We start from the raw sequence: 26,416 nt of genomic DNA, 5'->3' as shown, positions 1-26,416 counted from the left end.
GTTGAGGCAAAACAAATTAGAGTACTGCTAACCAGACGGGACAGGCTAAATTTGTAGTTTATGGCAGAACAAAGAGCGCTAAGCCGGGGAGCAGATAGGGATAAGTTCTGCTTGTGAGCTGACACTTAACGCTGTAGCTCCTCTTTAACACACATGGACAGATAAAAGAACCTGAGAGGATAGAAGAGGGAAGGAGGGAGAAGGAGGGGGGGGAAGATGAAAACAACAGAGGGAGGAAGTCAGACTCGGGAAGAAAGAGATGAAAAACAGGCAAGGAGACAAAATAGCTGATAATGTGTTGTTAATTTATTGAAACCTAAGTGGGTTTTTGTCAGTGAACCGCAGTGATGTGAGGCAATGGACAGTTCTTTGTCTGTGGTGCTTCAGCGCTTCATAGTTTACTGCGCTGTCCTTCATTCCCTCTGCTCTCTCTGTGTGCTCTGGCACCGACCTGACAGTTCAACTGGAGTGGGCTTGACATTGTGTGTGTGCTGGTAGACCTCTCCTGTGGATTCATGCTTGTGTGTATCCATGTATGCCTAAGAGGCTGTGTGGGGGAATTGTTGTTGTCTTGCATCAGCAGCCACTTGTGTGTGTGTGTGTGTGAGAGCACAATGGTACTAAAGCTCTTTTGACCATGTAAAGGTTCAGCGCTACTGTGCTTTTCATGTCGAGTTGAACGAAAAAAAGGAAAATCAAAACCTGCAAAGCATGCTTCACACTGAGTGTATAAAAGTACTATGCATTTGTGTGTGTGTGTGTGTGTGTGTGTGTGTATATATATATATATAGTCACTTAGTGAATGTGTGTAAGTGTTATCACAGGCGCTGTAGGTGTGAGACTTTGCTATGACAGAGTGTGGTACAAACAGGCTCTTACAAATGCTTAATGTTGCATTGTGATATCTGTGTCTTGTTTACCTTGGAAGGCTTGTATTGTTACATATTTGCGTAGCAGATGCTAAAGATAATCAGAGTCATGCAGTATCAATTATACAGTGACACACAAATGTAATTGATACTCCATATATGTCTGTTTTGCAAGCTTTCCATCATCCTCTGTACTTAGTTTCTCCTTCGTATGTTTTAGTTTTAATTAATGCCCGCATGTGTGTGTCTACCTTCGTGAACTTTCAATATAAATGCATTCAGTATAAAATAATTTTCTCTTGCCCTTGAGATAGAAACCAAATTGCTCCAGTAGATAGACTTTGTTCCTGCTGATAGAGCACTGTGGTTATACCGGAGGAGCTAAGATATTGACAGAAACAGAAACAAAGTCAGTAAAAAGTAGTTTTTAGACTACTAGACTTAGACAGACTTTATTGTCATTCAACTGCACTTTCACAATGTACATTTGAGCGAGATTTCATTGCAAGGCTCCGAACAAAAAACAAGTAAAGACAAGACAAAAGACAAGTAAAAGAAAAACAGTATAAATGTAAGTATATGCTATATAATATAGAATAAAAGCAGGATGTATTTGGTGCTCTGGTCTGACTGAAGGATGCTTTTTCTGGGATGGGTGGAGTAAATTAATTGTCCATCTCTTGCTGTGTAGACCAATTTTTACTTAACAAAGAGTAAGCAGCCACTAACTAAAATATGTGACAAATAAATAAGGTTAAACGTCGCGCATCTGCTTCGCAATTAAAGCCTTCCAGTAGATGAATAAATAAATAATTACGGTGCACTTACTCTGTCATGAATATCTTAGTTTCAAGAAGACAATGAACAGTTTTATTTCACTAAAACCTACCAGTGCTTCTAGTCCATAAACATTTGTACACTGTTACTATTGAGTTATTTGCTCAAATATCGTAAATATGGTATGCACTAGAACTGTGATGATCCACTCTAGCTCTAAAATTATGTAACTATTTGTGTCCAATGTCATATGCATGTTATTTTGTGCAACTAGCAAAACATTTGGGACAGTTTTAAGATAAAACTCAATCATTTTGTGTTTGACACTGGGTCGGAGTAACCAAATTTTAGTTTGGATAAATGAACCAATATAAAAGAATAACATTAAGTGGGTCAAAACAACCCATACGTACTGGGCAAAGGTAACCTAAGATTGCATCTTTGCTACAGTGCCTTGCGAAAGTATTCGGCCCCCTTGAACTTTTCGACCTTTTGACACATTTCGGGCTTCAAACATAAAGACATAAAACTGTAATTTTTTGTGAAGAATCAACAACAAGTGGGACACAATTATGAAGTGGAACGAAATTTATTGGATATTTCAAACCTTTTTAACAAATAAAAAACTGAAAAATTGGGCGTGCAAAATTATTCAGCCCCTTTACTTTCAGTGCAGCAAACTCTCTCCAGAAGTTCAGTGAGGATCTCTGAATGATCCAATGTTGACCTAAATGACTAATGATGGTAAATAGAATCCACCTGTGTGAAATCAAGTCTCCGTATAAATGCACCTGCTCTGTGATAGTCTCAGAGGTCCGTTTAAAGCGCAAAGAGCATCATGAAGAACAAGGAACACACCAGGCAGGTCCGAGATACTGTTGTGGAGAAGTTTAAAGCCGGATTTGGATACAAAAAGATTTCCCAAGCTTTAAACATCCCAAGGAGCACTGTGCAAGCGATAATATTGAAATGGAAGGAGTATCAGACCACTGCAAATCTACGAAGACCCGGCCGTCCCTCTAAACTTTCAGCTCATACAAGGAGAAGACTGATCAGAGATGCAGCCAAGAGGCCCATGATCACTCTGGATGAACTGCAGAGATCTACAGCTGAGGTGGGAGACTCTGTCCATAGGACAACAATCAGTCGTATACTGCACAAATCTGGCCTTTATGGAAAAGTGGCAAGAAGAAAGCCATTTCTTAAAGATATCCATAAAAATTCTCGTTTAAAGTTTGCCACAAGCCACCTGGGAGACACACCAAACATGTGGAAGAAGGTGCTCTGGTCAGATGAAACCAAATTCGAACTATTTGGCAACAATGCAAAACGTTACGTTTGGCGTAAAGGCAACACAGCTCATCACCCTGAACACACCATCCCCACTGTCAAACATGGTGGTGGCAGCATCATGGTTTGGGCCTGCTTTTCTTCAGCAGGGACAGGGAATATGGTTAAAATTGATGGGAAGATGGATGGAGCCAAATACAGGACCATTCTGGAAGAAAACCTGATGGAGTCTGCAAAAGACCTGAGACTGGGACGGAGATTTGTCTTCCAACAAGACAATGATCCAAAACATGAAGCAAAATCTACACTGGAATGGTTCCCAAATAAACCTATCCAGGTGTTAGAATGGCCAAGTCAAAGTCCAGACCTGAATCCAATCGAGAATCTGTGGAAAGAACTGAGAACTGCTGTTCACAAACGCTCTCCATCCAACCTCACTGAGCTCGAGCTGTTTTGCAAGGAGGAATGGGTAAAAATTTCAGTCTCTCGATGTGCAAAACTGATAGCGACGTACCCCAAGCGACTTACAGCTGTAATCGCAGCAAAAGGTGGCGCTACAAAGTATTAACTTAAGGGGGCTGAATAATTTTGCACGCCCAATTTTTCAGTTTTTTATTTGTTAAAAAGGTTTGAAATATCCAATAAATTTCGTTCCACTTCATGATTGTGTCCCACTTGTTGTTGGTTCTTCACAAAAAATTACAGTTTTATATCTTTATGTTTGAAACCTGCAATGTGGCAAAAGGTCGAAAAGTTCAAGGGGGCCGAATACTTTCCCAAGGCAATGTATATTGACCCAGTCATTTTTAGTTCAAATGGGGCCGTGTTATTCAGAAGGGATTTAACTATCACCTAGTGCCAGACTTATGAATACTACATCCAGTGTGACACGACACAGACCTCATTTGAGGCATAAATCAACCTTATAAAATGAGACCTGGGGCATTGTACTATATTTGGTCTAGCTCACAGAAACATAAAGACAACATAACTATACTTCTGAATTTGTGCTGTGTGTGTGTGTGTGTGTGTATGTATGTATATGTGAGGAAGAAGCCAAACTAAATTCGAAAAACACCAAGATCTTTGTTGTTTTCTGTTTACTGCAAAAGCAGCGTACGTTGAGCTTGCTTTGCAGTAAACGTCTGGCTTGACTTTGAGGAATTACATATTAATGCTTGTGTGTGTCTATGCATGCATACATCTGTGTGTGTGTGTGTGTGTGTGTATGTGGGAAACAGAAGGGGGCTCAGGAGGTGTTGACTGTGGAGATTAAAGAGGAATTAGAGAGAGCTGAGCACAGGGAGGCACAGAGCTACACAAGACGGAGAGATTCTCTGAATATTCAAATCTCTCATTTTAATTCTGCTGCAGATTACTGAATCTTTCATCTCTGAAGGAAGGATCGACCTTAGGTTGCTTGACTTTGTGTGTGTGTGTGTGTGCGCGCGCGCGCCATTGTAAAGCGTGTATAGTGACAGACTGGCCCATGGCATTTTCTATGTGATTGAAAAAGCGTTTTTTTTCCTCTTTATATTAATACTCACAACACATTGTAACCTAACACAATGTTATCGGCAATGTTTTGTTGCTACTCCCTCGAGGGCTGTACTGTGCATGTTTTACACTGTTATACTGGCTAAATACACATTTAACTCATTTGTAGACTGGATACATACAACATAAGCAACAGCCATGATGCCCCAGAGCTATTGTTGCTTTGGCAGAATTACTGAACAGAATGTAAATCTTTGTGTGTGTAAAAATGGTCTCTCAACTGGACTGCCCCCTTCAACATGCTACATATATCACACACTGCCTACCACACCGCACTCTCTGAAATGTTAACTTCTCAGATGCCCCCGGTATATTTCTCATCCTTTTTAAATTCGTCTCCAGAGGATAAGCGTCAGGGTTTGCATTCGTCCTGCCTCCCATAGTAGTACTGCGTCTGTTAACTTGAATATCCAGCTGCTGCATGCCATAGCAATGGGAGCTTGGCTCATTGGCAGGGAGCATTGTTTTTCTAGAAATACAGCAGACCAGTAATGTTTCCCTTGTTATCGCAATATCATCACATAAACATTTGATAAGTAATATACAGTACGTATAAGTAGTATGAGTATGTGAGATTATGAGAGTTGCATTGCAGCGCTGGATAGACACAGAGAGCATATAAAACTAACATATGCAGTTGAGCTTTAATCAATCTAGATACCTCATATTTATTAATATTTGAAATAAATAAAGGTAAAATTTTTTCAAGAGATTCACATGTTTAACTTCCCTCACAGTGGAGGAAAGCCTTTGTCAGCAGGGAGAATAAAGACATGTGGCATTTTGGCAGAGTGCATTGCGCACTTGTCAGGTTTGGTTAATAAAGTGGCCTGACATAGGTGAGTAGTGGCAGCCAGGGCTCAGGAAATCCTCTGTCAGATGTGCAAATGGGCCGGCATACAGATGATGTGTTGGAGGAAGCAGAGCAAAGAGAATACAATTGCTTGTGGATCGCTACTACAGACTGATTGAAATGTTTAACCAATTCATTTTCACAGGGATTTTGTTTGTTCAAGAATTGTCTTAAAATGAACAAGGACATAAACAATTGATGTTAGTCTCTCCAATTGTCAATATTTCATATTATAAATAACCTCTAACCCACTCTGTCCATAATCTGATGATCATATCAACATTCGCTATTGATCCCACTGGGTGTAGGAAGCCTTATGTATTCAGGTAAAATTCCTTTTTGACATGCCCTCCTGAGAATTACACTTGGCCCCTCATTACCCTGAAAGTAATGCGTGCAATACTTCCTTCCCATATACAGTATTTTGTATATTTCATATATGTATTTAGTCTGGTTTGCCTATTTATTTTTTGAATTGATTTTTATTCTACAGGAACTGCAGAAATGTTGAATTGCATTTCCATTGTGTTTGCTGCAGGACATAGTGCTGCCTTATTTTTACGTCCATTACTGATCACAAGGGAGGTGACTTGTCCCCAGAAGCAACGTCTCATGGTTTTCTCAGGGGTTTCTTGGTATAGTCAAGTTCAATATGAACATTGTGTGCTGTGCACTACGCACCAGGTTGTCAGCCAAGTATGAGGCTCAAGAGACTGGAAAATCCGCAGTTGTTAGTGTTGGATAAATTAAAGCTTGTAGCCATGGCTATAGGAGACCGCAATTATCTTTTCCTCTAACAGGCACTGGAGAAAGTTAGGATGATAGGTCATGGATACGAAATTCTGTCTCAGCCCCTGTTCACAGCAGCGAGTCCTGATTGTCCTTATGTGTGTGCAGCATAAACTTCATGTAATTTACCTAAAAATGTAGAAGACTGGTGGTCACCATTCGTGTTCTACTTTTACTCCCTGTCTAATTAAAACAGTATTTCACTCTGGCAATACTTTAATGCTGCAACTCCGTGAACACACCAGATCACTGCATGTGTGTGTGTGTGTCTGTGTGTGTGTGTAAAACTAAAGTAGAGACCAGGGTTAGTGCCTTTTCCTAGTTGAGGAGACATAATTTAAAGTTATTTCCTGCTCTTGTTCTCTTTGTCATTTTCCCTCCTCCTGTGTCTGTCTCTCACTCATGCTGTCTTTGTACTTTTTGATTACCGTTTGTCTATTATTTATTTTTCATTTCCCCTCATACTCCAGCTGCAGAAGCACTGTGGTATGCTGTCTATATACATTTTTATTAGCTAACTTATTAGTTTTTATAGACTGATTTGATTTATGGAATCGCATTAGCATGTTGTCAGCACTCCTACAATGGATTTATGAGTTTGTTATCAGTAAGAGTGCATCTACACTGATCTATTTAATGTGTTCGTCCATGTTAGTTCTCATGATGAGTATCTCTTTATTGTACATGGCTGTACAGGGCTTCTCTACCAGATTTGTATCTGTTTTGATGAAAAGAAAAACAATCGAATAAGATGAAAGTTAGGATTTGAAGCTGACTTAGGCTTTTCAGATTTGTCATCTTTGATTTAGTTGACTGAAACAAGAGTGTAATTTAAGTTGCCATCCATGTTGCTGCACTCAAACGATGTCAGTGGAATTCATAAACAATCCCAGACAGAAGATATTCCAATCAAATGCATGTCTATCTAGAGAGGCACCAATGTGGTTGCATTGCTAAGACTCCATTTCTTATAGATGTATCATATTTGGAGCCCTTACGATGTGAACAGAAAATAAACTGAGATAAGGGAAAGAAAGAAATAATATCCTCTGTTGATAATGCCCTCTGTAACTTACTTCTTTGCCCTAAATAGATAATCTCAATGGTAGTTAAAAAAGGATAAAGAAAGGATAAAGTAAAAGTAAATCAACAAAAGTGCTATTTTAGTCAGGTCAGAAGTGGAATACGACTCAGAGGTTTTCACAAAACACACCAAAGATTCACATGAATTCTTACTGTCACTGTCTGTTTTCAGATATTGAAATCAATTGCAACAAATGAGTAGAATTATAAAATTCAAATCCCTGAGATCTTTTCTTTACATTCTGTCATTGATCAATATTAGTAAATTATGCAACAGGATGTACAGTAGACATGGACCCATTAAAATGTTTATTTGTGAAATCATGAAAAGGGCTCAAAGCAGATTAACAGACAACAGCTAGGCCCTCTGGGTCATCATTAGACCCATTATGTGCATTAGGCTCACACAAAACTTCCTATTGGCATCCAGTTTCAGTGTGTTGGTGGGGTGTTTGTTTGCTCACATGCTCTTATGCTGGATCATGGTTGATTTCTTTTCTGAGATATTAGTGTTTCCTATGCTCATATATTTTAGAATCTTATACATCACATTATATCATTGTTTTTTATGGACTGGGGCTCTAATTATTTGTGTTATTGTCAAAACCGTGTCACAGACGCATTTAAGGACTCTTTAGGCCTTTAAGCATTCTGTTCCCGGTGTCAACTCTCTGAGTAACTGGGCCAGCTCCCCTTCTGCAAGCATGATTGCTTGTCTCACTCTGGAACAGGTCAACAGGCCTGTTTGGACCATGTTGCTCGTGCGTGTGGTTTGCACCTGTTCCTGTCTGCCCAGGAGGCACCTGTGGTCAGCAATGTTACAGAAAAGGCTGCCCCCAGCTTTGATGATGCAACATATAAAATCATCTGAGTCTCCTCATAGTTTTAAAGCAGACAGAAAACATTTTATTGCATTTTCAACTGCATGTGATTGTTTTAGTTATCCTGTGAAGCACATATCTCCGCTGGTATGAACACTACTATGTATTCAGCAAGTTGCTTTGTAATCCTACACTCTGTGTTGTTATACTATGTGTCTTGGCCTTAACCTCTTCCTGCACATGGTTCGAGCACGTATCCATGCTGGTGATCCTGCTCAACTGTGTGACTCTGGGGATGTTCCAGCCATGTGAAGACGTCACCTGCCAGTCAGAGTGGTGCCGCATCCTACAGGTTAGTGTAACTGTAACCCCGCCCTTAAAACTGTGCACATTATCTTACATGGCAATTTTTGTGTGCTTCCTCTCCATGAAAACATATGACTGACATTTACACTATTTCCCTCAGTACTTTCTCTAACGGTAGATTTAAAGAAGGCTAGAGAACTGTGTCGGGCCACACGCAACATGGGTTTGCTTACTATACCTTGGTGACATGTTGGAGCTTCTTCAACATAAGCACCTCTTACTGTAAATTCATGTGCCATGTTTTGATTTTTACTTATTTTAACTGACCTACATCAGTGTTTTACTGTCTAATGTGAAAAATTCAAAGGCAATTTTACTCATAGGGCCAAATATAAGAGACATAAAAGACTAATGCTAATTAATTGTAAATAAAGGGTTTCTTTTACACCAGGGATTGCTTTGATATTCTAGTTGTTAAGTGATTAGAATATAACAACAATGAATAAATCCAATTGGTAAAAAAGGTTTTTTTTCTTGTCTCATTTGTTGATTCTTGGCACACTGAGATGTGCTCATTATGTTCAAATACAGATGTTTTTTATTTGTTTTTTTGCTGTGGTAGATGTCTAATTAATTGAGAAACAGCCATCACCAAGCTAAGCCAGAGTGATTCCCTCCTGGGATGAAACTAACTAATGGAGACAAGACTTTCTTTCCAGTTAACCTCCATTGGCACAGCTTCTTTCAAAATGTGACTCTGTATCGATGAGTAAAATTTAAAAAGACCTGACCTTTTTGTCAATTTCTATATTATGTTATTGTTGTCAGTGTTAAACATTATTTCTATCTGTATGTTGTTTTTCCCATCATGTTTCTTCAGGTATTGGACGACTGTATCTTTGCTTTCTTTGCTGTGGAAATGGTCATCAAGATGGTGGCCCTGGGAATATTCGGCCCCAATTGTTACCTTGGTGACAAGTGGAACCAGCTTGACTTTGTTATCGTCATGGCAGGGTTTGTATCCCACAATGCTTTTTGCTCATGTCCGCAAATTGCTCAATTTTCTCTGCCATCTGCAGCTAGACAATAGAAGCCTGTTTAGAATAAAATAACATAACTTACGTGCGAAATTTAGGTGTGCCTATGGCAGACACATGGCAAATATGTATGATACAGGTGCACATGATTGTGGATGCAGGTGTGTTTATGTATATGTGGATGTGTTAGTCCTCATAATCATTATCAAAACCAGTGTGTGAAACCTCCCTGTGCTTTTTAGAAATGTGCATCTCACATTTGTCACACCTAAAGCATTAGTAATACAGCATTAATAACACAGAAACAACATGACAATGGTGGCGATACTGCTAGATATTCAGGGTTCCTTAAAACCATAACCCCGCCCTCACATTGTTCCACCAAATGTGACACTGTACTCCCTTGGGGCCTCAGCAACACACACAGCCACGTGTGAGGTCGATTGGATGTACGGTTCTCAACATAATCAAAATACAAACACACACCTACAGAGATTCCTGTCTTTACTAGAGAGAGATAGGAGGGTCCTATGGGCGAGACGCTTGCCTGGCGCTTAAGCCCAACTCGGCTAGCAGTAAGCCCACACTCCCCAGCAGACAGTGCAGATTCTCCACCTCTCAACTGGAGAACATATATCGCTGCAAGCTCACCATACCAGGGTAAAGCATGGGCAAGACAGTGGTTGCACAACGTCATCTATGGCTAACACTGATAGAACTTCCCGAGACGCAGCGCTCTGAGTTTCTCTACCAAGTAGTCGTACCTCTCCATGACGTCATTCCCAAAACAGTCTGCCTGGGCTAAACACTGTTTTGTCCCAAAGCAGGGTACGGCCCCAAAATCCCCTCAGGCGGTGAGAGGGAGAAAGCAGCCGAAGTCCCTCAGTTTACAGACCAAAATGGAACTGGAGATTTTGAATATAACCAATGTTTCGTAAGTGAGAGAAATTAGATATAACACAGGTTAGCATCTCAAAACCAGTTAACGCAGTGAAATGCAGTTTAGATTGAGGAGAGGAGACTGTGCAGGATAAGGTGGGACTTGGCCCAGCCTGCAACAGTTTCATTGGCCTTGTGTTGGTCTTTATTGTAAATGAATACAAGAAGCTTTTACCTTCAGGGTGACAGCAAACAAATGCCTCTAGTTTTGAGTTGGAAACTGAACTTAATGGAAATAAGCAAACACAGGAGGGATGTACAAAGAAAACCTCTACTACATCTGAGATAAGAGATTTTCAGTACAATCTTTACCAAGGTGAGCAGTCTCAAAATGCACTTATCAGCAACCAATACTTAGTTAGTTAATAGTTTTGAGACAGCTGCACAGCCAGATTAAAGGCTGGGGCTACTATAAACTGTAGGTTGAGGCAAGGGCAGGACCCAATCAGTAGCAGACATTCCTTTAGCTACTCCCACGCTCCAAGGGCCGAACCAGTATTACCACACACACTCCTCACACAGCCAGCACAATCACAGAGCAGAGTACAAGAAACTTAACACAATTAAGACCAAGTCTCTCTCTGCCTGTGTGTGACTTTTATGATGTTTGGGTGCTGCTATATAGACTATTCAGAGGCTTCTGACTCTGACTGTGATTAAATGTCATATGTATAGTAATTATGTGGGTATGTACTATTATAATCATTGTTATATTTTAGGTTTCTCAGTTTTCTTGTTGTCGCTTTGTGTAGATATACTGTATCTGTGGGCACAAATGCATTTTTGTAAAATGTAGGACAAGAAAGTAAAACACTCTTTCCCTGCCTTTCTCTCTGTGCTCAGGGTGATGGAGTATTCTCTGGATGGCCATAATGCAAGTCTGTCTGCCATCCGTACCGTCCGAGTACTTAGGCCACTTCGGGCCATCAACAGAGTACCAAGTAAGTCCGTGTTTGAGCCTTTGCAAGGATACTTCTTTGGGAAGGGTCCTGAATGTTCCTTAATAAGCAATGAGCACAATTTATCCACGTGCGATCATTCGCTCTTTTGCTCAATGCTATCACACAACAGTAGGCCACTGAAATTGCTACCCAAAGTTTTCATGGGTTGTATTCTAGCCACTTATGCATGAATTCAACTGGTAGGAAAGAAATATGTCCATGACAATGTTTGAAAAGGAGGTAATAAAATGAGCAAAAGGAATATGTTGCGTTATTGCCCAGAGTAGAACGACCTTTTAGTCATGAAAAGTTAAGATTTTTTATACTAAACATGATGAACAAGAATATATTTATTTTGATTTGTTTTTATTATTTGTCTTGAGCAACTTTACATAATTATTTGGTACAGGGTGCACATCTTTCTTTCCCAATACTGCCAGTATCATACTGTAATATACACACATCACAGGCAGTTCAACTTAGGTATCTGTGTAGATTCCTAGTCATCCAGGTCATAGTCCACGGTGTCATGATTTGAGGTGAGCGAAAAGCAGGTGAGAGCCCAAATGCAAGACACAGGAGCAGAAATGCAATTCAGGGATATTAATGCAAACAAAAGCAGGATATCAGGCTTACAGGCAGTTGAGGAATCCTAAAATCCAACGGCCCAAGCAGCAGAGGTACAGGTGTATTCACACTACAATGACCAGACAGGGACTGAACAGAAACACCAAACATTTATACACCAGGGACTAACGAGCAGGCGGGAGCAACACAGGTGACAGGGATCAGGACTAATGAGACAGACAGGCAGAGAGACAGCAGGGGAAAACAGAGAGGGCCTTTCCGAAACTGCTTGCTACTCCCTCTCCCTACCTACTTCCACTCCGTTTGCATGTTCATGTGGAGGGTCCGCCACATTGAGTGCCATCCGAAACCAATGAGGGCGGAGTGGTTGTGGGTTGTTAAACCCTCAAATGCAGAGTGAGCACCGATGCTGGCTTGTTGTAGGTGTGTAACACCCTTTGCTGCACGATGGGGGACCTTTCTTTCACATGCAAGTTCCGCGTGACTTAACATGTAGGATTTTTTAATTCCGAAACTACACTAATATTTCATATCACCATTCACAGGTTAACAACGTACCCGAATGTTATATTGTGTTTAATTAAAAAAGACTCTAGTCTGATAGACAATAAAACTGTTGTTTTTATTCAATCGTATTCATCTCATGCGAAAATCTTCAGCCAACACAAAATAGCTTACATTAAAGGACAGAATGGAACATGGCATAAATAGATACACAGGGGGATCACGTAACAAGCAACAAAGACATTAAAGAGAAATAGTCTTTATACAACTGTTTTAAATTCTTCAGACTATATAATGCTTCTATATAATATTTGATTTATATTGAAATGTTGCATTTGTGAATGCAATATTTTTCATATAAGATATAGAGGTTTAAATATATAGCCTAAGCTTTACTTTACAATGAATATCAATCTTTTCATTAAAGAATAGAGTATTTATTTTTTGTGATGTCACGTTCTTAAAGAAATATTCAACACAAATACAGACATGAAATTAATGACAATTGCTTTCAGTTCCGTTTGGGACAACACACTTTTCCTCAACATCTATCCTGATTCTTAATACAACTGTTGTTTATTTGATACACGTATTATAGCAGTGAGTAGGCCTAAGCTACAGCGGTAACTTCAGATCCTATTTACGCTGGGGGGAGAGGGTAGTTTGTCCGAAAGTTGTCCATACCCTACACGGGTTAGGGAGCTCGATTTGGCTGTGAGGGTGACTCTGACTAGAGTTTACTGAAGACCAAACACAGACGTTATCAAAATAAGACGTAACAGATCAGAATAATATAAATAATAAACTAATCCAGACACAAGGAGACAGATCACAAATAAACTACAACCAACAGGGAAAACAGACTGAAGCTAGGATTAAACAGAATGCAGAGCAGACAAAGCCGAAATAATGCAAACACAGAACGAGGAGAGACTTTAATAAGACACAGAACTAAAATGCAGTGCTAAACCTAAGATACAAGACAGACAGGTACAAATGAGCAAAACTGAACATGCAAATGAACAATGGAATAAACAAGGCTAAACAGAGAACACAAGATCAGGAACAAAACCAACTGTTACACCGAACGGGGTAGGGAACAGAGACAGGACCAACCAGGAAACAGGACAACACTAAACATGGAACAGAAATAAGTAGAAAATACCTAAACACCAGCTGACAGATAAATAATAACATCAGGTAGCAAATTATAAAGTAAGTTTAAACTAACAGAACAGCAACAGGGAGTCTAAACGCAAGGCGTTAGCAACAAAAGTGGAGTGGATAAGGGAGACAAGATAACAGGACAACACAGACAAACTCAGACAACAGACTAGGATAACAGAACAAAAGCAGATTAACACAGAATGATAATAACCAAACGGAAAACAAAAAGGTAGAGCTCACAATTAACACTAACAGACTGGACACAGGACAACAGACAGGACAGAACCCCAAAACACAACAGACTAAATATCAGATACTCAACTGACCAAAAAACCAAAACTCACAGAGTGCTAAACTTAAACATAGCCAACAGGCAGAATGTGACACACGGAGGTATATGCATTTCGTGTAAGACCACTGTGATGTCCTGTGTGTTAGCAACCATCATTCAACAATTTTGCTGGGAAAATGAAAAACAAAAAAAAAGGTACTTAACGGTAAGTTGACCGATGATCCAGGACTTGGTGTTTCCTTTAATCTCACTTCCAGAGGTTGTACTGTGCCAGTGCTGAGTGAGAACTTGCACATAGTTTGTCATTTTCCTAAAAGCTCTGTGACAGAAGTGGCCATGAATCTACAGCTAAAGAGGATCACTAGACAATGGTGTCATAACAACTTACAAGATTATTAACCAGCATACATTAGGCAAGCGGCCAAGCTGTTTTTCAGGTTCAGGCGTCCAGTGTCAGGGGCCATTTTGTTCAATACATCTCTCTTAAACAGGTTTATGGGTTTTAAACATGTTTCTTTCTTGTTGTGCACAGCTGTTTCAGATGTCAACTGGTTAGACAGATTTGATCATAAAACACCATTTATTAAAAATATATATTTAAAACCAGGCATAGGCAAAGATATATCAAAATATATTTTAAAATAAGATAATAAGATACCAAATACCCATATTTTAAGTGTATAAACTACAAAATACAAGTACTTTTCCAAGGTACTATAAAATCACTTCTCAGAGCTTCTATCTTCTATTGATCTAGCCTATCCCTTTACCGTAACTCTGACTCAGTTGATTAAGTGGACAACGTTTGAGGGCAACAGCTTTTCTCTGCTTAATGAGTCATGCGATAAATCTGACATGTAACCAATCAACAGATCAGATATTCACGTATCCCTTTGATCATCCAGATGAAGGTTAGTTTTAAAGTAACCATCTCTTTAATGTTCAACTAACAGTTTGCAATGACTCATAATTGTATCCTCATTTGGTTACTTGGTGATTTGTAATGACGGCCTCCATTGCATCATCCTGAGCTTTAACAAACAGTGGTAGATGGGTTGACGGTGTTGCAGCACAACGTTATTAATGACAATGAAAAGGCATAGTTTTCAAAAGTATTTTGATACAAAATATGAAGCTATTTTCATCAAACATATCAAATACAAATTACAAAATCCTATTTTTGTATTTTAAATGTGTATTTTGAATACATGTATCATAAATACTGCCCATCCCTGCTTATACCATTGGAGAATCCAAGGGAGTATTCTTGGAATATTGGAGGTATATTTGTACTGCATTGACTAAGTATGTCATCAAGGTAATGTAATGTCTGCTTACTGTCTGGCTGCAGCAAGCTAAAAGACTGTGTGTGTGTGTGTGTGTGTGTGTGTGTGACGACTCCACTTTCCCAGAATAAGCTAGTTGTTAGTATGTGACACAGGTTGACCTAAGACTCTCCTGTATGTGATGACGTTACATGTTTGTGCAAGTGTGTGTTTCAGTTTTTTGTGTGTATGTGGGTCCTCTGGGCACTGCAAATAACCCAACACAATCATAAAGCATGGCAGGTTGTCTGTTTCTCTCAAGCTATCACCCCGAACAGTCTCACACACAGTGACACACATATATTTGCTGTGTTGTTGTACCTCTGTGAGGACTGAAAATGTAAGATTAACTTTATCGTTAAGCTAACAGGAGCGAACAACATTCTTTACAGCCATGGACAAGGTGAAGTAAAACTTATCTTATTGTAACAAGTTTTCAGTTGCTTCCTGAAGGGTCAGAAACAGGGAGGTGGATAGAGAGTAAAGAGAATTGCAATGAGGGTGACAATGAGAGGTATATCTTGGGGCTGGAAACTCAAGGTCAGTGTAGATACAGACAAACACAAACATGCCCCAAAGCCCACAGACTCATATACTCACAGGTACGCACAATAAAAGACACCCTCAAGGTGTTTAACACCAGCTCACTTCCTTTATTTGTCTTCTCTCTTTTTTTGTCTCTTTTAGACTGCACTTTTTCTTCTGGTTTGTGATCAGCATTAGTGTTTGTGGGTGCAAGCCAACCAGGCTAATAGCATGGCTAAAGTTTTTCTTTCCCTACTTGCCGTCCTAACCTTTCTCCTGTCACTCAATCTCTCAGTTTTTAGTTCTGCGTAAGTAGATGAAAAGTATCCTATTTCCGTGGCGGAACAACGACCAGCGCAAGCGCTCTGACAGTTTGGTATTTTTCTGACCTTGAAATTCACTTTGCCCATCTGTGTGTGTTTTGATAGCAAGCACTCTGTGCAGAGGTTGGAGGAGAGCTGAAAACAGGTGGGAGGTTCATTCAAGTGAAATGGCACATAGTGAGTTGGTATCTTAGTGAAAATGGCTGTTAGATGTTAAACATATCAGAACACCATCTGTTTGGCGCGTCAACAAGATAAAAACTAAATTGTTGAAACAGATGTGCGGAAATGAGGAATACTGCTTTAAATATGAATAAACCATTTTAATTAAACATTTTTCAGTTCATGCATTTTTTCAACTTCCTAGCCGTCTAAAAGTTCTTGTGTAAACACTTTTCTGTGTTGCTGTTATTACAGACATGTCTGAGCTAGCTGCTACACCTCAACTCACTCATGGACTCGCCTCTTCTGTTGAATCGTGACATATAGTCTGTGTTCGTCAAGGGCTTATTGGAAAGGAATGGCCAAAATTCAATGAATATTGCAACAACAGTATTAGATGTTGTTTTTTTTTCTTCTTAATCTACTGCACTTATCGTAACATATGAAGGATCTGTTGCAAGGCTGGATTTTTTGTTATAAGCGTAGTTATAAATGTCAGTCCGATTTTTAATACATTTTTATTACTTCTGAAACAGCGCCCAGAAGTTCACAACAGCTCTCTATATGCACAGTAATGAGAGCACAAGCTAGAAACTTATCTAACACATTCACTCAATTTGGAAAGGACAGATACCAATAGATCAAAAGAGAATAATGTATAAAATATATTTAGAATAATTTGCCTCCACTTTCACAGACTCTATGAAAACACGTTTCTGACCGAACTTGGATTCTTCCACATCACCCTTAGCCGGTGGTATTGGTATCAGATCCATAGTGTTAAACCGTAGACGTGGTATAGTTGCATAGTCTGTTTAGTGGGTTTGTCATAGTTTCCTGGTAGATTCTTAAGTACTGTAACAATATGTTTTATAAATATCGAATAATAACAATTCTCCCCATTGACCCTGCATGAATTTTCAGCTGATAAAGGGCAATATAACCTAGCTAATGCTAAGTATTTAGCTAATGCTAAGTATTTATTTTTTTCATAAAATCCCTTTATGTGTTATTCTTACTCTTGTTATTCTTATTATTTTCTGCTTATTCACAGATACCATCACACTTGTCCATTGCATATATTTTCCTATAACTGTATTAAATTCCTGGTCAGTGTGGTTGTAAAAAGACAGTGGAAAGAAATGTGTTCATCATTGTCGGTTGTATGTCTACCAGTAATATTTCACATTAACATATTCAATTACTCAATTGTTTGACTTTATTAAAAGATCTGATCATAGATTATGGTCTATCTTCCAGTAATTGAAATATCATCTTTGTCTCCAATCAACAATATTACACACAGTTACTAGTTCAATGTCTTTTGTCTGGTAATATGAAAGTCTATATATTTTTCAAGCTTTTGGAAACGTAATTTTCCCAGTGGTATGACATACTGGATAGATGGCCCTTCCCTCTTTCAAATGCTTTCATCGAATCTGCCACTCTGCCATTCGAATGCATTAGTTTAATTTAACCTTCCCTGCTGACCCAAAATGGTGTAAGGAGAAACCATTAATATTCTGCTTAGGGGATGCCAGTGCTGTGAAATGTTTGGGTTTGCAGAGCAGATTTCACTGCACACAGATGCTTCTATAGTAAGGCATCTTTGTACTGTTTACTCAATGTGTGCACGTGTAGCTACATTTACACGTGCTGTATGCACCCAAGTAGACAACAAAACTCTAGTGACTCTAGAGTATTTTGTGAGAAACAGGAACAGCAAAAGACAATAGCAAGTTGACAGATATAAAATAAATCAGATATGTTCAAAGTAAAAGACAAAATACAACATAGCACATGCCACTCTAGATCTGCAGCTGAAATGTGATCAGTCAGATCATTAAGGAAGGATGGATTGCTGGCTGAATGGTTTGATTAATGATGGATAGATTTAGAGTGGGCTTATTCTTGATTTTGCTTTCCCATATTATACATGGTGAAAACTTAAGCAAAAACCTATTTTAGGAGATTTAATGCTGTGCCACTATGTGTAGTATAGTGTTCTGGACAGCAACTATGTGGCTAATGAGCATACACCGAAGCACACATGAATAAACACAAAAAAGAGGATGTATGCTAAATGCTGATGAGTCATTCCCTCTGAGCCGTGACAGTTAGTACTTCAGAGAGTAACAACATCAAAAACCACCGTCAGTGCAATATCTGTACTTGTAAGCAAGAGGGGGATGTTCAAAAGTTATTCATTTTGTTTCCAGTTTTGACCTTTTATTCTCCACGTGTCTTTGTAATCCCAAATATACTGTATTGAGAGCATTAACCATGCAGTTAGACAAAAAGGTTCATTCAAAATGGAGAAAGTGCAATAACAGGTAGTAACATTTAGCTTCGGGCACTACATTTAATTAGAACACAGGTTAGCTTACTGCAGTTCAGGCAGTTCATAACTGCAAAACAAACAAAAGTGTTTGTTTATGTTTTTCACCTATCTCACTGAATGATAACTGATTCACGGAGACCTTTCTTCTGCACAGCACAAACAGGAGATTACATTTTAGAGACTTAAAGAGATTTAAGTTTAAATAGCATTGACATTGTCAAAATTAGCAGTAACTCTATGAAATTCCCATATTGTAAGAGTGGTCAATGTGACAATGCTGCGATATATGTGAAAGGGGACAGGACACATTGTGAGGACCTCAGGGACTAGATCCCTGACTCTGCTGACGCTGAACACATCTGACAACTGGAGATGGATTCTGAACGCAAGTGGTTAGATAATACTAGCCACAGGAAAGCTGTGAGTTCAAATCCCAGAGCGTGAAAAAACGTCAAACTGTCACTATCAGTATTGTCATCACTTGTAATTAAATTGGCTGTAGGGGTGATGTTGTGGGTTCCAAACTCACAAGATCAGTAGAGCTTGTCAGGGTGTATGTATGTGAACTTTTAATGTGTGTGTAGGCCTGTGCATGTGAGACAGCATAGTGAAAATAATGTCTGATGGCATCTTTAACTTTTGTGTAGGTATGCGGATCTTGGTGACCCTGCTGTTGGACACACTGCCCATGCTGGGAAATGTGCTTCTTCTCTGCTTCTTTGTCTTTTTCATCTTTGGCATTGTGGGAGTCCAGCTGTGGGCGGGGCTGCTGCGCAACCGCTGCTTCCTGGGAGAGGACATCAGAACGTAAGGAATTTGGCTTGTGATAAATTATTTGCATTTCCCCCAACCAGAAAAAGTCTACTTTCCATACTTCTTTGCAAGTGCTGTTCTCCACATCCATATGGTGACCAGCACTGCCTCCAGCATACACCCATGAAATTTTCTAACATGCTCAGCTCACTTAACTCGAACATGAACTTTCTTTCTTTCTTTCTGCCCTTTTCCTACTCTCCTTCTGTTTTACATCCGTCTTCCCTTTTCTCTTTCTGCTTCTGTCTTGTTAGAGTTTGTGTTGAGTTGGCATAGCGTGTAACAGTCAGCTGTTACCTGTAGAAAAAGTACAGAAATTATAACTTGTTACAGTACACAAACTGCGTAGCGCCCTCAGGATGTAAACCGCCGTATGGCCTCACACACATACAGGGAGAAGCAAGGAGAGGAAGAGATAGACAGAGATAAATGTAGATGTGGAATGAGATAAGGCTGTAGTCTCAGCCCTATGTTATTACATTTTTGTCACATTTTAACGTGCTTATTAATTAGAACAGTCCAGTGCATAAGTTCTAAAACTTACATGAAGAAATATAACTTTTCTTCTTTGCAGATGATGTGATTCTCGTGTCTTACAGTTTTTCTCCATTGCTTAAACACTATAAGCAGGCTTTTAAACTAAAATTTCAAAACCATAACACCCTTTTTCCTAAACTCTACCTACAAATTCCTTAATTTCTCATTGCCCGCACCATGTGGTCATTTAGAAAGCACTAACATTCAATATTGTTCACTCAGTTCAGTAAGAGAAGAGCAACAGCCAAACAACCACTATCTCCCAAAGAAGACAAACAAGGCACAGGCACACATGCACAGACATAGAAAAGATCAGAGTCACCAATTTAGCCGTAGGGATTGAAATTATGCAAAACAGAAAGAAAAACTGCCTCAGTGTCCACAACCTCAGGAAGCCAAAAAATGTCATTTGGACACCCCTGAACTAATTCTGTTTTTGATATAATTGTACAAATATGTACCAGAGTTAATGTCGCTTAATCCTTTTTTTGTGCAAGAGACAGAAAGAGAACAGCAGCTTAATATTTCATAGCCAAGGCTGCTGTGCTTGCTCTCACAGATCAAATGATAGTCTGACCCCCAGAACAATATGAATTCAGACCATCCTATGTGATAGTGATGTAGCATGTGCATGTGTGTGTAGTCCCATGCATTAGCTCTTTCTCCAGTTAGTTTTCTGGAAATCATAGATTTTTTTCTGCCTCTCAGATGTTTCCCATGATATGCCTTTTTTTGTTGCGTTATATTAATGCTGCTGCTGGACATCTTTCAACAAACAAAATTATTTTCTGTACTGGCAATAGATTTCATCTAGCCACAAGGTAGCACTGTGATAATTTACTGTGTTAACTCAGAGAGAGGAACTCTTACTTTATGTTATCATGAGGCGGAAAATAAATGACTAGCACTAGCTAGCTGTTCATCATAACAATGTGTCTTCATTGAAAAGAAATGGACATTACAGTAGTCTTTAACATACTCTGCATTATTGTTTGCAGCTGTATTTTGGTTTTTGAGTTACTTATAAGACATAAGGTTCATCTACCCCATTAGTCAGTTGTTCGGAGGATTTATGATTGGAGTAGAAATCACAGATTGAGATGTTGTGGAAGAAGAGAACACACAGTGTAGATGGATTGTGAAAATAGTGTAGTAGTTGGTTGTTATTGCTGGATGTGTTTTGTGACAAATTCAAAGATAACATCATGTGTGCCTATTTAATAAGATCACTGATCTATCCACTCTTATTAGTTACACTCTTTGCTAACATCTAATCCAGGTTTCCATTTTGGAAATCAACGCAAATAATACAAGGGATTATCTGATCCTGCTTTTTGGTGAATGGCACAATATGTTTTCTCAGTGCAAGAAATGCAAGCAATGTTTTTTAATTTTCTTGGAAAGCAAAATGTTTTTTATCTGTCACAGTCAAGGTCCTGGGGAGAATTTGTGTATTTCTCTTTTCTGTAAAAGTACTGCTAAACATTAAGACAATGACTAACCCATCTCTGAATTATTACAAATTTGTATGATTTAGATGAAATCACTTTGCTGCTTCTAGTCACATGTATTCTGTATATTTGATTTTCTTATTATGTGAAACTAGTTCATTCATCACAATGGATCAGTCAGTTATTAATATATTGCTAATGTATCCTATTACTGACTTTCCATAAAAAACAAGCAGCAAAAAAAGAAAAGGGCTTGAGAGATATTTAAAAGCTAAGCACATAAATAATTAATGTATTGTAACAACATATCCATTTGTTTTTGTTATTCTTTGTCCAACCAGAATGTACAACTTGTCCATAAGTTCTTACTACATGTCTGAGGAAGGTGAAGACAGCCCATTTATCTGCTCGGCTCCCCGCGAGAACGGGATGCTGCGCTGCCACGATGTGCCGGCCTACACTGAGGGTGGGGCAGAGTGCTCATTGGCTGCTTCCCACCAAACTTCAGCTCTGATTGGATCTTCCCCTGCGTTGGGCGGGGCCAGTGTTAATGGCTGTGTTAACTGGAACCAGTACTATAATGTGTGTCGCCCCGGGGACTTCAACCCTCACAAGGGAGCTGTCAACTTTGACAATATTGGCTACGCGTGGATAGCCATATTCCAGGTAAGAAGGGATGAATGTGCAGATATGGATGTGGAAGGAAAAACATGCTCTCCATGTTGCTCCAGGGTGTTCAGAATGTATCATCTTTATAAGATTTTGTAGATTTTGGTTTAAGTTGATTTGCGCTCTATTGCACCTATAACCACACCCAACAGTGATGTCAGAGGGTCCTGGAGTAAACTTGGACATAACTGAAGCTAGGTGAAAAGTTGGAGGTCAGCAAAACAAGATCTTCAGGGGGTGTTTAAATTCGTCATTATATCAGCAAAGACGCTATAGCTCGGCTGACTTTTTTTTAAGTGAGCTACATTTGGTAACATTCATACAGAAAGTTATACAAATTGAGTTAAGTCAAATACAGAATATGTGACCCTTGTTTTTAGCAGAATTGCATGGTTTGGGGAAGCCCCATTTGTAGGAAGCAAGATGAGTTTTTAAAAACCCAAGCTATCAAAGAGATTGTGCTATGTAGGAGTCTAAACACTAGCTGCTATTGCATGCATTAGCTGTTTAAAAGTGAAGGACTTGAGCCGGTCACATATGGCAAAACAGTTAAAATTCTATTAGTTACATACAAAAATAATTCAAAAGTCATCAGTCAAAAACAACACAAAATTGGCATTTTTTAACGTGTGTCATGCTTTAAGAAACTCCCCCAATGAGGCCATCAGAGGGCATGCGTCTTGACCTGAAAGCCACTTCCTCTTCACTCACTGGTTGTATGTAATGTATTTGTCTTTATTCCTCTTGCTGATTCCAGCTCCCCCAGGAGCTGTGACACGCTTTTCCCTATCATGGTCTTTGTGCTAATGCTGTCTGTACCATTGAGATATGAATTCCATCCATTTTAATAGATCTGTCCAGGACCCACGGAGAAATCTGTCTCTGTGTTTAATAGACTTTGACTTGCACAACATGACTTTCTCAAAGAGTCTTACCTTCAAATTACCCCAAACAGCACAAATACTGAAGACACGCATGCATGCATGCACGCACGCACGCACGCACACTCACACACACAAACAGACATACTAATCCCTGTTAGACACACACACACTGGAAAGTGTGTGTGGTCTCAGCTTGCAGTCAGAGGCAGATTTTTGTCTTTTGTGATGCTTTAGCAAGATTCACTTTCAGTCTTAGATGAGATTAGTTGTTTTAGCCAGGTATATGGAATCGGTGAAAAGTGTGTGTGTGGTAGATGATAATTGGAAAAGTTGTATGCATTTAGGTTGGGTTTAGTGGCCAGGTACTACTCTGTCAGGAGGAAAATAAAAAAATTTATTTATAACATAATAGAGAAAAGCTCCATACAGATGGAGAAAGATGTAAAGTATGTTAAAATAAAATGAAGGCTACATTGAATGTTAAATGAGTTGCTTGTCTTGTCTTCCCAGTCTACATCTGTATTCCCTCAGTATCTGTAAATATAAAGAATGTGAATTATACATCTCAGAGCAAGGTTTTGAAAACATTTCAGCCCGTCGTTGCAAATTGAGTTAATGCAGGGTTACGCAGGGACTCCTGCTGACGTGGGTACACACCACAGCCAAGCCTGTGGCTTAATTAGGTCCCACCCAGGGTTTGGCCATGCATCAAATATACCATGACGACTTCCCGTGTTGGTATCTTCTATTTTGCTAATTGGAAATGTAGTCAGCGGTAAGACTGAAACTTGTGTTTACTGTATGTTTGCTAAGGGTTCGTTATATTGTTTTAGAATCAGCAAAAAGGTAGTTTGAGACAGACATTTTATTTGTATGGGATTTGTTATATTTTTTTCTTGACTGCAGGGCTTACACTAGAATTCAATAATACGTGATAACAACTGATTTTAAAGGAGAATGTCACTCAAACCCAGTCCTGACCCATGGGTCAAGAATCAGGTAATGGCCTGACCTCTGTCACCAAGGAGCGCAAAAAGACAAGAGCAGAGCTGAGAGTGAAGGAGTGATGAAAATAAAATGTGTGAGTGGAAGAAATGAGAAAGATGGAAGGGATGACATGTATGAAGAGTTAGAGTCGAGAGATAATGGATGACTAGAAGAGGGAAGTGAACTTATGGGTTATCTGGCCAATGTTTCTGTTAACCTACAGGTTAATGGCTATCGACCGTGTACAACCATACACACACACACACACACACACACACACACACACACACCTGTTCTGCCAGACTGTCCATTAGCAGTCAAGTACAATGTGCCAGTTAATAAGTCATTCACCAATGACAGCGGAGAACTCGCTCTCTGCTCCACACGTATGTCATTAGCATGAATTACAGTTTGCTGGCTATCTCTGATCTTCAAGGTGGGTCAGGAGCTGAGGATGGAGGTGGTCAGAGAGTGATTTGTTGAGGGTATCGCATCTGTCTCCTCTCTTAAGTAACGTCAGATGAGAACCTTCTCTTTCCTGTGATCCATATCACTGACCTCTACAAAATGGCTTTGCAGAAGAATACATCTTGCAATATGTGCTGCTTGATGGTCCTTTGTGATTTGACATTTCTTCCATTTTGATAAAGAACATATGTACTTATTGCTGATACACATAAAAAAATCCATTTCTTATTGAATTGTATGAATGAGGGACCATTTATTTAAGTCTGTATTGTGAAATTGCCGGCTGGGATGGTTGTTGGTTTGTCTTCTTCTTTCCAGTTGTTATGTTAACTACCAGATTATTAGTTTGATTGACTAAATATATGTTTGTGTTTGTTTATATAGAATAAAACTATTGATTTTATTTTACAGGCATGTTTCAGCTCAGTAACGGGGATCCTCTGCTATTTTTGGTGCAAGGAGAGCAATCCAGTAGAGAGCGGATTAGTCGGTTCTGGGTCAGGAATGCATGCATGCACATGCCTGTTGGCATGTGTGTTTGGACACTTGTTTAGTCTGTGCTCGCTCATGCCATTGTTGTGCATGCTCTCACAGTTTATGGTGGACCGTGTTATGCTAGCTGAGGTGTAAATCTTGAGGTTTGAGTTTATTATGGGCTTGGCTGGCCTTAGCCACCGCTTTCAGGTCTCAGCATCTCAACTGCTCATTAGCATAGTGGGCACATGAAAGAGCTGCGTCAGTCCCCTGGCACACACACACACACACACACACACAAATAAGAAGTTGGAGGGACACCACAGGCTTTCTTCTGAGGACTAGCCATTAAAAACAGAATTGGAAATGTATTGCATCTGACGGCTTTGTGCTTTTATGTCTGTGTGCGTCCATGCGCACAGTTTTGTGTGTGGGTGTGTTTGTCATATGTTTTTTTAAGAAAAAGCTACGTTTTTCTACTTTTCCGTTCATTATAACACAATGTCTCTTTCTCTCTGTGTCTTTTTGTCTCTGCCACCAGGTCATCACACTGGAAGGATGGGTAGATATCATGTACTATGTCATGGATGCTCACTCCTTCTACAATTTTATATATTTTATACTGCTCATTATCGTAAGTACCCCCTTGTATTTTCTTTTTGTTTTAGTTAACAACCTTTCCTGAGATTTTGAATTTGTTGCTAAGACTCAAGAAGCAAGCTCCAAAATAGCATCAAAATGAATTTTAAAAATTTAAAATTTTGATTGGGTCCAAAAATATCTTGCGCCAGATCTATATGGACCAACATGGGTCTTGTTTGAAACTGATCTAGGCAAAAACCACACTGAACTCAAAACTAACTGCAATACACATTTCATTACACAGTCTGCAGCATTGTGTTTGAATGCTCAACAAATATGCATATGTAAAAAGTATTTTTGTATTTTCAGTCCTGCTTTGGAAAACTCAGAATAACCTTTATAAAGTAAACCACTAAACTCTGCTTGGAGTATAACTCCCCTCTGTTGAACCTTGCGGACTTCTTATCGTGGATAATTTCACTCTCATCATGCTGTTGTGGAGGTTTTCAAAGATCACGGCTTCGACTATATTTTACAGTACTGTAAGAGCTCCCCGCCTGCCTGTCGTTTGAAGTAAAAGTGCTTATTATGCATTCAGAGGGAGAGAGAGGGGGAACAACTGGGGGAGAGACGGGACTAGAGGAAGGCTGAAAGTAAATCAAAGTAATTCATATAGAAAGTGAGTGAGACAGAAATTAAGATAACTGAGCATGTCAGAGAAAAGAACTTTAAAAAGATGGAGAAAGTAATTTCCTGTCACTCTTTCAGTAATGTACAGTAATGGCATGGTAAATAGACATTTCACTATAGACTTTCCTGTCAATGCCACCTCATCAGAACATGATTTAAATTTCATAATTTTTAAATAATGATAAAAATAAAGTTAGTTTTATCATCCCAGGATCTGGCCAAACAAGCTCCGTCTTAATAATAGACAAGCCCTGATATGGCTGCTTATTGACACTGTGTTTTATTACACTTTTAACACCTTAAGGAGGAATGAAGTCAACAGTGAGTTGTTCCATAAATAAAATATTGATGAAGGTGATGTAACAGCGTTG

General features: G+C 39.2%; 1 protein-coding gene across 1 annotated transcript in view; it reads left to right on the top strand.

Moving 5' to 3' along the window:
- Positions 1 to 26,416, top strand: part of cacna1ha (calcium channel, voltage-dependent, T type, alpha 1H subunit a) — a 126,905-nt gene that overhangs the window by 48,383 nt on the left and 52,106 nt on the right. The window contains exons 3-8 of the mRNA XM_038696460.1: positions 8,281 to 8,392; positions 9,227 to 9,360; positions 11,166 to 11,263; positions 19,138 to 19,297; positions 21,633 to 21,957; positions 25,315 to 25,407. Of these exons, the coding sequence (XP_038552388.1) occupies positions 8,281 to 8,392; positions 9,227 to 9,360; positions 11,166 to 11,263; positions 19,138 to 19,297; positions 21,633 to 21,957; positions 25,315 to 25,407 (922 nt within the window). The remainder of the gene's footprint in view (positions 1 to 8,280; positions 8,393 to 9,226; positions 9,361 to 11,165; positions 11,264 to 19,137; positions 19,298 to 21,632; positions 21,958 to 25,314; positions 25,408 to 26,416) is intronic.

The sequence above is a fragment of the Micropterus salmoides genome, unplaced genomic scaffold (assembly GCF_014851395.1).
Source record: "Micropterus salmoides isolate LMB-PRFRI ecotype aquatic unplaced genomic scaffold, ASM1485139v1 Ms_hic_scaffold_10, whole genome shotgun sequence".
NCBI classification, from domain to species: domain Eukaryota; kingdom Metazoa; phylum Chordata; class Actinopteri; order Centrarchiformes; family Centrarchidae; genus Micropterus; species Micropterus salmoides.
Note: the sequence above shows the minus strand (reverse complement) of the source record. Positions and strands in the feature narration are given on the sequence as shown.